Source organism: Pelodiscus sinensis, chromosome 3 (genome assembly GCF_052426305.1).
Source record: "Pelodiscus sinensis isolate ZL-2025 chromosome 3, ASM5242630v1, whole genome shotgun sequence".
NCBI classification, from domain to species: domain Eukaryota; kingdom Metazoa; phylum Chordata; order Testudines; family Trionychidae; genus Pelodiscus; species Pelodiscus sinensis.
In genome coordinates this window covers 139,115,842-139,128,055 of record NC_143054.1, presented here as the reverse complement: position 1 = coordinate 139,128,055, position 12,214 = coordinate 139,115,842, and the positions used below count along the sequence as shown (strand labels likewise).

General features: G+C 40.0%; 1 protein-coding gene across 4 annotated transcripts in view; it reads right to left on the bottom strand.

Annotated features, from left to right (window-relative positions):
* The window catches only part of LOC102447280 (maestro heat-like repeat-containing protein family member 1), an 80,170-nt gene that overhangs the window by 1,232 nt on the left and 66,724 nt on the right, over positions 1-12,214 (bottom strand). For 2 of the 4 annotated variants that reach the window (XM_089777383.1, XM_089777385.1), the window contains 8 exons: positions 12,061-12,201; positions 11,008-11,184; positions 8,413-8,571; positions 8,032-8,154; positions 3,744-3,846; positions 3,152-3,217; positions 1,943-2,008; positions 399-746 (listed from right to left, as the gene is read on the bottom strand). In XM_089777383.1, coding sequence (XP_089633509.1) covers positions 399-746; positions 1,943-2,008; positions 3,152-3,217; positions 3,744-3,846; positions 8,032-8,154; positions 8,413-8,571; positions 11,008-11,184; positions 12,061-12,201 — 1,183 coding nt within the window. The remainder of the gene's footprint in view (positions 1-398; positions 747-1,942; positions 2,009-3,151; positions 3,218-3,743; positions 3,847-8,031; positions 8,155-8,412; positions 8,572-11,007; positions 11,185-12,060; positions 12,202-12,214) is intronic. The other 2 variants (XM_089777384.1, XM_089777386.1) reach the window with 2 other exon arrangements.

Genomic DNA, 12,214 nt, shown 5'->3' with positions numbered 1-12,214 from the left:
CATCATCATTATAATAGGACAATCATTTCAAAGTGAGACATAAAAAACTAAGATCCTTTTACAGGAATGTTGCCTGCCTTCTCTCCTCCATGATAAATAAGTAACAGTCTTACTTGATTTGGTGAACGGGATTCTCTGAGGTCTATGGCCTACGTGAATGCAGTGGATTGGATAGAAGTGTGTGTCTGGTGTATCAGGAGAATTGGATCTTGAACACACACTCAAGGAGAGTGAATATGGAAGATACAATGAGGATTTCATGTCTACACTTCAGCAACTCTAACCTATCAGATATGGTCTGGAGAGAGGCAGTCCTCTTATTCTAATTCACATGTCCTCTTTCAACATGGTATTTAATAAAATTAATAACTGCTGGGAAGTGAGATGGTGGAAAATACCTCTGAGGAAGGTATTTCCACAACATTTGAGTGTCTTCCTTTTCATATTCCTTGAGAACTTCCATAGCTTCTGTTTCATGCTTTTTTCCTCTTTTTCTTGGTTGGCTGCTGAGGTACCTTCAGGGACAGTTTTGCCTCTCAATTGCTTTGAGCTAAACTTGTACTTTAATGGGATTTCTCTGACTTTAAAAATCTTGATCTTTCTTTGAACAGGCAGAGAGCAGAAAAACTTCCTCAGTCTGGAGAGTGGCTCTGCTTCAGGCAAACAAGCTGTCTCAATATTTGTTATGGTGTCTATAGCTGCAATGCTGACTGAGTCTACAGGGTCATATCTGAGATCCTCAAGAGCTGAAACCAAAAAGAAATGAAAATCAAAGCACATAGTTTAATAAGATGATATTTCAATAGGCCGCATTATCTAATGCCATTTTCTTGGGCCCCATAACATATTTTAGCCCCAGAAGCAAAAAATATATATTATTTCTTATGTGTCCCATGTGCCAGGATGAAAATTTAGTCTTTCTTGTCCCCTGACATCACCCTCAGTGCAAAGCATTCAGGCATTATATCGGATGCTGTAGACTGAGCGCCAGTGAGTTCCATTTGTGAAGTCCTCCTTTCTTCTCTGTAAATGGAAATGTTGGAATGTCTCCAGATAACACAAAACTCACACACACTGGGAATGCTCCTACAACAAGAACCGGGGTTAGGAATTGTAAAGGGATGTAATTAAAAATAATGGGATGACATTAAGCACGAAAGATGTGGGTCAAATGTGAAAAAAAATGACCAATTTCAATCTTTCAAACTGTCGTATAGTGTTGAAGAAAAGGGCGGGATGCCTGTGGCTTGGCTGATTTTTACTACATGACTACACAGAGCACGGTAGGGAACAACCCTGAATTAGATCTTCCCGCCCACTTCTTTTTCTAATGTATTTTATAAACCTCATTTGATTTTAAATAGGAATAAAGACTGCACAGTGCTGAAGATTGGGAATGGTTTTAGAATCTTTCATTTGCAAATCATTAGTTTCAATTCAGCCCGGTTCTACAATATGCAAACAACTTTTCTAGCAGCCAACTAATGTAAGATGAGTTAGGAATATAAAAGGTGCCACACTGAAATAGATTAAATAGATTCATTGTTCAACAGGACAAAGCTGGTTCTGAGCCACAGACATAGGAGGCTGACAACATGAACCCATAATAAGCCACAACAATGTTTTAATCCCATGAGGTATTAGGACCTTAGTTCAAAATTCCAATCTGCTGCAGAGACTGCGGGGGTACGTCTAGATTGTGGTGCTATTTCAGGATACTGGAGGTATCCCGAAATAGCTATTCTGCGTCTTTTGAACCAGCCCATTATTTCAAAATAGATTTTGAAATAATGGGCTTTCTATTCTGATGACCCTATAGCCCTCCTTCCACAAGGGTGAAGGGACATTTCAGAATAGTGCTTTATTTTGAAATTAGATCGAAATAAAATATACAATTTGCGTAGCCTAGATGCCTAGAATAGACCCTAGAATAGCTACCCACAGTGCATCGCTCTTTGAGTTGATGCAACCTCTGGCAATGAGGATATGCTCCGTCGACCACAGCCACCTAGTGGGGACATGCAAAATCACATTTGTTGAACCAGATTCTCAAAGATGAATTAAATAAAATTGACCTAATTTTGTAGTGTAAACATGCCCTAAAGTCTCCTTCCTGAGGGGTAACAACCAGTTTATACCCCCTCAATGTGCCCACTTTCATCTACATTGAAATTTCACCCCCATCATGTTGCCCAATTTTGTAGTCTTATAAAATTCTTCTGTACTCTTCCAAGTGTTAATTAAACTAAATGACTAAGTCTCAGCAAAATTTCACCACCTCACAATTTATCCCATCTTTCAGAAGGATAATAAACATATTGAAAACAGGCCCTAATGCTGATCCTTGAAAGACAACAACATACTTTATATGTTACTTTCTGTCTTTTAACTAGCTGCTGATATATGCCAAAAATTTACTTCTTGCTCTCTGGTTACTAAGTTTCCTTAACAGTCTCTTGGAAGGAACTTTATAAACACTCTTTTGAAAGGATAAACACATTTATTTCCTCTTTTATCCAGTACTTTCTTAACTCTTTCAAACAACCCTACCAGTTTAGAAAGGCAGAAACTATACTACCATTACAGATGCTGAATTAACTGGACATGACTCTTCTAAATGGTTTATAAATTAACAATTTTCTGACCTATTTTTTTCAGACACTGAAATAAAACACAGCTGTCAATAACTTCTTAGAATTCCTCTTAGCACCGCTTAAAAATATTGATACAAGGCTGGCAATCCTTCAGCCCTTCTTGCACAAAGCTTCTTTCTAGTGATACATGACATATTTATGTTGAACTCTTGCATAAAACCCATCCATTTCTGGCGATTTATTCCAAAAATATAGGAATTATTTATAAAAAATATCTCTGCATAGAAAATTATTGGATAGATTTCAAACACAAGGATACAGTAAACTTCCCCCTTCTAGACAGGCACAGCAAAGATGCCACAAAAAGGCATGGCCCCTGGTGCCCACACTCCAGTCTCAGCCCTCAAGGTTTATCCCTCCTAGTCCAGGTTTAGGCACAGTGGCGAGGTAATATGGGTATAACAGGCATAGTCACTACTCATGCTGTACTCATTCTGCAGATTAATAGCAAGATTTCAACTCTCCTAGGGTGGTCAGGATCAAACGGAATTCCTTACCTCTGAGCAGCAGCATCACATCATCTCTGTCAACTTCAATCAAGTTCAAATTCTTTACTGTGAACTCTAGATATGCAATCAAAACAACAGTCAGAAATTTGACTTGACTTCTCAAGTTTCACTCTTCCCAAAGGAAGAAAGGAGGAAGCTGCTCTATTAGGAAATCTGACAAATCTCTCCAAACCCCAAGTTCCCAAGAGACCAATTTCTAAAGGAGACTAAAGGCCAGGTCCTCAGATAGTGTAAAATGAGTTCAATGGATCTACACCCATTTACAATTTCGGAGGATCTGATCTCTATAGAAATGCCCATGTGACCAGCTGAAGAAGAGCAAAGGTATGGAAATTCCTCTAGAAGGAAGAAAATTGAGAGATTCTCTGATATAGCAGGAGAGAGCATCTCCTGGGTGCAGAGGGATAGCAGGTGGGATATCAATTGCTCCAATTTTTGTACGAACCCCTGGGGTCTGATTCAGTTCAGTAACTTAGGAACCTAGAATGCAGTTCTCACAGAAAAAGGTCACAGCACAATGAAGAAAAAAAATGGCTTTGAAGAAATTCATTGGAACAGTAAAGAAATTCATTTTGTTTACCTATAAACCTGGCTGCTGCCTCTCGTAAAAGGGGCTGTGGGTTCTTTAGGTAGGTTATGCTCTTAAGTAAGAAATCCCCCAACATTCTCCTGCACTTTTTCACCTAGAAAACAACAAGAGTTATAGCATATTAACAACCCCCTTCCTACTTAGGCCAGAAATGTGGGGGAGCATGAAGCTCACCACTTCCCTGGCTCAAAGGACACCTTCACATGGCTTGGATTTAAGTTCAGAGAGAACCCAGCTAAGACTGGTGGACTATTTTAATTATGTTTTCAAGTCTGACATTCTGAACGAAATCTGGTATTGACCAGTGGGTGCTGATGCTAGTAAAGTCTCTACAGTAAAAGAAGCAGTTATAAGCAAAAAAGGAATCATTTAAAAACTGGAAGTCAAATATTAGTGAGGAAAATAGAAAGCAGAATAAACTCAGGCAAGTCAAGCGAAAGTGTATATAAGCAAGTTGTATATACCAATGTCTTTATGGGTGACCTTGAATGACGTTTCCTCAGCTCTCGCCCCCTAAGAACCTTACTCTACTTATGCCACATCGATTACATCGTCATCATGTAGACCGACGGGAAAGAAACCCTTAAAGAATTCCACAGGGATTTCAACAATTTCCCACTATCAACCTCAGCATGGATCAGTCCACATGAGAAATCCACTTCCTTGACACTACAGTACTATTAAATGATGGACAAATTTCCTCCATCCTATGCCAGAAACCTACCGAGCGCTATACTTACTTTCATGCTTCTAGCTTCCATCCCAGACACATTTCCCAATTTATTGTATACAGCCAACCCCTAAGATACAACTGGATTTGCTCCAGTCCCATAGACAAAAGCAAACACCTACAGGATCTATGTAGATCATTCTTAAAACTGAAATACCCGCCCGGAGAAGTGAAAAAACAGATCGACAGAGCCAAAAAGTACTCAGACATGAACAACTTCAAGACAGGCCCAGAAGAGAAAACAACAGAATTCCACTTGTTATCACCTACAGTCCACAATTTAAACCCCTCCAATGCATTATCAACAATCTACAACCTACCCTGAAAAATGACCCCTCACGCTCACAGGCCTTGGGGGAAAGGCCAATTCTCGCTTACAGACAACTCCCTAGCCTCTAACAAATTCTTTCCCGTAACCACGCAACACTCCTCCATCATAATCATCCAGGAATCCACCCCTCCAATCAGCCCCGGTGCCAACTCTGCCCACACATCTATATCGGCGATTTCATCACTGGACCCAATGACATCAGCCACCAAATCAGAGGCTTATTTAACTGCGCATCCACTAATGTGATCTATGCCATCAAATGCCAACAATGCCCCACGGCAATGTATATTGGCCAAACTGGACAGTCTCTATGGGAAAGAATTAACGGACACAAATCAGATATCTGAAAAGGCAATACACAAAAACCTGTTGGAGAACACTTTAATCTTTCTGGACACTCACTAATGGATCTCCAAGTTGCCGTTTTGTTTCATACCAATTCTACAAGCCAAATACATAGAGAAGGATTAGAACTTAACTTCATTTACAAGTTTAATTCTTATGCAAATGGTCTGGACCGGGATATAGGGCGGCTCACACACTATCTTCCACCTTTTAATGACTTAACCAACCAATCAGCCAATGGAGGTGCTAATGTTTCTTAACAGCCTCTTGTAACTATTTGAACTATCTACTCACTGTCTCTTTTTTCTTCCTCCTCTCCTCCTTTTCTGCTCCTCTTCCCTTATTTATTCTTGTATCTGGACTTATTATACTCCTGTCATCTGAAGAAGTGGGTTTTGCCCACAAAAGCTCATGATACCATCTACATGTTTTGTTAGTCTTTAAGGTGCTACCAGATTATTTGTTGTTTTTTTTATTTTTTTTCCTGTTACAAGCTAACTTAGCTACCCCTCCGAAACTTCTGTATATAAGAAGGCAGGCCAAAAAATACTATGAAGAGCAACTAACAAAAGACATAAAAGCTAAGAGCGTTTTTTAAAAAAGGTACATCAGAAGGGTCACCAGACAACAAAAGTGCTAACGGACACTCAAGGAAGACAAAGCCATTGTAGAGAAGCTAAATTAATTCTTTGTATTGGTCTTCACTGCAGAGGATGAAAGGGAGATTCCCACACCTCAGACATTTCTTCTTTTGTTGACAGATCTTAGAAAAACTATCCCAGACTGTGATGTCAATAGAGGTGATTTCAGAATAAATTGATAAATCAGGCCAATGGATCTTTGTCTTTACAGACTATTGTATTGTTTTCAACGGTTTGATTTGTCTTCCTACCCCCAAGCTTCTCCTCACTTAAAAACCACTCGCTTACAAAAACAGACAGAGAAATAAAAAGTTCTACGCACACTACTATTGAAAAATTGCTCACCTTCTCGTTTTATCATATAATTATAAAATAAAACAACTGGAATACAAATACTGTACTTCCACCTCAGCGTAAAGTATATAGAGTAGTACAAAGAAGTCATTGTCTGAGTTTGTACTAACTTTGTTAGTGCTTTTTAAGTAGCCTGCTCTAAATATCTAGCTGAGTTGAAGTATCCCCAAAGTATATGTACCCTAACTGAGAACCACTGAATTAAAGGGGAATAAGTCACCATGATCAGATGACATTTACCCAAGAATTCCATAGGAACTCAAATATAAAATTGCAGAACTGCTGACTGTGGTAACCTGATCATCTAAATCAATCTCTGTACCAGATGACTGGAGGCTAGCTAACGATGATAAATGCAAAATAATTAACATTGGAAAACATAATCCTAACTACACATGCAAATGATAGGATCTTAACTAGCTTTTTACTGCTCATGAATAAGTTCTTAGAGTCATTATGGAAAGTTCTCTGAAAACTCCTACTCAATATGTAGCCGCAGTCAAAAGTGCAAACAGAATTTTAGGAACCATTAAGAAAGGGTCACTAAATAGTAAGATAAAATATAATATCCCTCTATAAATCATTGGTATGCCCACAGTTTGAATACTGCATGCAGTTCTAATCACCTTACCTCATAAAAAGATATATTAGAATTGAAAAAGGTACACGGAAGGGCAATAAAAATAATTAGGGGCATGGAATAGCTGCCATATAAGGAAATAGCTGTCATATAAATAGACAGACTGTTCAGTTTAAAAAAAGAGATGACTAAGGGGGGATATGATAGAGATCTATAAAATCATGAATGGTGTGGATATAATAAATAAGGAAGTGTGATGTGATTTACCCTTTCATGTTTAAATTGCAGCAAGGCTTAAACTGCAGCAAGGGAGGTTTAGGTTGGACCTGAGGAAAAACTTCCTAACTATCAGGGTGGTTAAACAGTGGAATAAATTGCTTAGGGGTGTTGTATTATCTCCATCACTGGAGATATTTAAGACCAGGTTGGATAGACATCTATAAGGAATGATCTAGACCGTGTTTGGTCCTGCCGTGAGGGCAGGGGACTGAATTTGACCTCTCAAGGTCCCTTCCAGTTCTAGAATTCTATGATTCTATGTAACACAAGTCACCCCATGAAATTAATAGGCATTAGGTTTCAAAAAACAAAAAACAAAAAACAAAAAAAACAACAACAACCCATAAGGAAGTACTTCTTCATACAGCACACAGTCAGCATGTGGAAATCACTGCCAGGGGATGTCCTAAGGCCAAAAATATAACTGGTTTCAAAGAAAAATTAGATACATTCATAAAGAATAGGTCCATCAGTGGCTATTAGACAAGGTAAGTCAGAGGTGCAACCCCATGCTCTGGATGTCGCTATATCTCCAACTGCCAGATGCTGGCACTGAACAACAGAGGATGGATCACTCAATAATTGCCTTGTTCTATTAATTTCTTCTGAAGCATATGACATTAGCCCCTGATGGAAGACAGGTTACTGGGTCAGATGGACCATTGGTCTGACCAAGTATGACCATACTTATATTCTTAAGTGACAGGTTTTGTTATTTCTATAAAATGCTGCTGGCAAGAATTATTTAAGAATCTGAATTTTCTCCTTTATAGGAAACTGCTCTTGCTGCTGTGTGGACTAAGGAAGCCTCCATGTAGCAGCATTACATGTGTAAAAAGGAAATGTAGGATGGGCCATCTGTGGTGATGGAAGCCAGATTCTAGAGTCTACTTACTGAGCCTGATACACTGAAGAGGACACATTATATTGCCTCTTGTGCTTTTCCAACCTCAGAATTGGGGAAAGCACTAACACACACCTCCTGTTCTCAACCCCATTGAAAACTCAAGATCACTTGCCAGAAATGTGCACATCTCTTGCAAAACCTGCAGATGGTCACTCAGCGTCATTTGCTGGAACAAGTTCCTTGCCTGACTCCATCCCATTACCTGTGCACACTCTGCCAGGGTGTCTCCACATGCCTGCAAGATAAAGACAGACATGGAGGAGTTCCTGACAAGAGCTAAAAGCTGATGATTGGTGAGAAAATACAACCAGAATGAAGTCAAAAATGCTTGGGACATGGGAAGTGAAGGTCCAGGCCCAGTATCTCTTTTCTCTCATCACATGGTAAGATTGAAGATGGGTGGGGTAAGATTGTCCACTGAACCATGGATGTAGAGAGAAACATCCACAAGGCAAGAGGTCCTAAAAATTCAGGTTCCTTAGCTCTGACTCACCTTGAGTATCTCATGATTATTCCCCTGCATCACGAGCATCAGCGGCACCAGGGCACAGTAGATCTCGTTATGGATGACAGGTCCAGGTTTATATTTGTTCACACGTTTCAGCATTTTGCCAAAGGCAATGATGGCAGAAATGCGCACTTTCTCTCTCTCCTGTGAAGGACACAAAGACGGGGAAATCTAAGGGCGAAAGACTCCTGCAATCAACTACTGCCATTATCCCTGCATAACGTAAGTGACATCATCAGGACTGCTGATTAGTGCAGTCTTTAGATGTATAGGAAGGCAGGGTGCAAAGCAGCATAAGTTGTAGGTCAATCAGCAGTACCACCGTATATATTTCTTTTATTGTGGTGGACTCTGTCCCATGGTTGTTGGGTGATTTAGTCCAGTTTCCAGAGGTTCTTACCACACAAATCATGACCACAACTAGCACACTTGTTGGAAGTCTGTGAGGCAGCACCAAGGAACGAAACAGGCCATGCAGGCTAGACTCCTCTCTCCAACCTTCCAAGTTGGGACTGGGACACATCAGCAAGACGGCACGGAGCTGCTTGCAGTGCCACTGATTGTGCTGCCTCTTTTCCATGGAAAGAGGACTTTAGTCGCCAGTGTTGTCACCCAGAGACTTATCACTAGCATTAGAATTCACATACAACCCCCCAGTCTCTTTGACTGCAATTATAAAAAGGCCAAAATGAAACACAGAAATACAGACTATAAAAGGGACAGAGTGGGGACAAAAATAACTGGATTCCCCAGCATGGTGCTCAATCCCCTACAATCCACTACCTGCTTCCTAGTGAATTTTTCAACATACAGGTCTGTAGGGCAGTACATAGGACCTTGTCCTGACCTAAATTAAGCCAAGAAGAAAAAAAATGTGCATTTTAACCTAGCGTTGCTTTCTAATATGAAACTACAATATTCCCTTCTGGTGAGACATGATGTTGTCACTACAGAAAATGGGCTAAGCAGTAAGGGGGTAGTGACAGGCGAAGAGGAGAGGATTGTGACCTTTGATTCCCTTCTCACCTGCTATCTGGAGAGGGCACTGAAAAATCCATGAATCTTCTAACTGAACCAGGAGAGAAACTCTCACCAATATGGCTTCATGGTCCTCAGGATTTGAGAGGGAGCTAGTAGCTGAATTCTCTCTCCCCATTTCCTCCCAGTCCTCACCTTGCACATGTCAGGTCCATGAGTGAACAATGGGTGGGGACTATAGTTAAGACTGACTCCAAGGGTTGGGTGCAGAGAGTAGTGGGTAGAAGGTGTGTGTGTGGGGCAGAGGGGGGAGGAAGGGGAGAGATAAGAAAGTTGAAGGCGGGAGATAAGAAAATTAAAGAAGTGGAAGGTTAGAGAGTAGAAGGTTAGAGAAGGAAACAGATTAAGAGAGAAGACTGGAGAGATTAGCAGCCTAGTAGAAATCAAGGAAAGAAAGAGACTGTACAATAAGGGAAGATGAGGAAAGAAAGATAAGGAATGAGGAAGGCATGAAAGGAAAAAGATTAAAAAAGAATATGGGGAATGAAGGGAGAGAACACCAAATTACTAATAGAAAGGGGAAATAAGAGGAGGGAGGAAAAAAGGGCTCATTAACTATAATTTTAAAATTAACACCAAAATATACATAAGGAAAGACAAATATTGCTGAGAAAGAATGGAAAAAAGAGAAGCAAAAGCAAGCAAGACTAATTAGCAACAAGATCTTTTATTCAATCCACAACACTCTGCTGCCTACCTGAAGTTCTGACAGATCAATGATGTAATGGTAGAATTCTCAATACCTATTACGTGGCTTGCTGGGCTTTGTTTATGGCCCTGCAAATAGATATAACTAGGGATAAGGGAGGAAAATGCAATGTAGGCTGGTCCATCTGGAAACATATGCTATCACTGAGGGTCTTTTGGACTCTGGAGGTTTCCCTAGAGAAATGGTGGCGATCTGGTAGTTTTAATTATTTATAATTAGACTAGAGAAAGCCCTTAAGGTTTGCTCTACACTAAAGTTGACTTAAGATACGCAACTCCAGCTACATTAATTGCATAGCTGGAGTCGACGTATCTTAACTCGTGTTTTCGGGATGTCCACACAGCAGGAGGTTGACAGGAGCAAATGTTCCTGTTGTCTTCCCTTACTCCTCATGAGGAGCAGGACTACTGGCACCGATGGGGGAGCTCTCTCAGTTTGAATTAGTCGGTCTTCACTAGACTCCCTAATTTGAACCCGTGAAGATCGACTGAGGCATCATCAATCTTCCGCATAGGATAGATATGTCCTAAAGGAAAAAACCTCCATTTGCTCCCTCAGATATGGACATAACTCAGTAGCCTTTTCTATGCCCTGCCTATAGGACTCTGAGTATTACTGCACCGCCTGGCTTTTCAATTATTTGTATTCTAAAGAATTTCATGAGACTTGAAAGGAAGGAATAGCACAGACCCATAGACTCAAAGCAAACTAAACAAACAAGTTTTGGAGGATTTTTGCCTTCAGTCACTCCAGTCACTGTATGCTCTGTAACGACCATGCTCCTTTGTATAAAATTGTGCACACATGCAAAGTCATTCATGGTTTTGCCTTACGTCAGTAGTTAGCTGCCAAAGAGGCCGGACGATATGGCAAAATGCAACCTTGACCTCTTCCCCTTCCATGTAATAAATGATATTTCGTAGGGCTTTCACAGCCTGCTCCGCAATCCTCTCCTCTTTCTCTTTTAAGAACTCCCGAAGGATCTGAAGGAGGTTTCTGAGGTGTGTTGCCTGCACAGAAGCAGCAGTCTGTTAAACCTTTGAGAACTGGTAGATTAGGATTAGTCAAACTAAAAATGTTATTAATTTAGAGGGGTTTTTTTGTGAGGGAGGGAATGAATTCATAATTCGTTAACTATTTCTCATTTTGGCAGATGCATTTGTTATATTTGCTAGTATTGCATGTCGGAATAAATAATTTTCAGACTACGAATGGCTTATCCACAGATTACCAACTCTCAGCTCCAGTTATCTAGAACTCAGGATTTGTGACTGGTCACAAAGTACTGTTTCTTCTCCCTGACTGATGACTGAAGCTATTTAATAGGAGATCAACAAAAGGTGAGTATCCAGTCCTGAATAACAAACTTCCATTTCAAGTTTGTGACACTAATAATTTATGAATATGTCCATACCATCAGTCTTCATAATGTTCCCAAATAACCAATTGTCCGATACTGTGAATACTGTACCAGTTAATTAGCGTAGAGTAGTATATATATTAATAAACATGACTTTTCATTATGCAACTCCAAAAACTACCAATGACTGAACAATTTTCTATACAATGTCTTATCCTAAGTTTATTATATCCCTTATATATTCTGTTTTTTGTTGTTTGTTTGGGTGTTTTTAAACAAACAAAAAAAGAATATTTTTTCCATCTTCCAGGACTGTACTGTCATCTCCTGAAGGCTCAGCTAAGTGTTAACCCTTAAGCCATGATCAGTAATTTTATTTCTCCATTGGTTTGATTTTACTGTTTCAGTGACATCAATACAAGTGCCATGGTTCTCACATAATTGCTCTGAATTTGATTCTGCCTTATCATCATTTCTAGTGTATTTTTTTGGGGCTTGCTTTATAATGAAAAATTGTCCGTCTCACCTTCCCTGGGTGGAGAGCTAAATTACTGATTCCTCTGAGACCCAGCAGCCTCATGATGGGATTTGGCTCTTGGATCCATTTTTTCAGTGGGGCCAAGACATCGAGTTCCAGACTCTGGGCCACAGAACGGTGCCAGAGAAGCTACAAGCAGCAC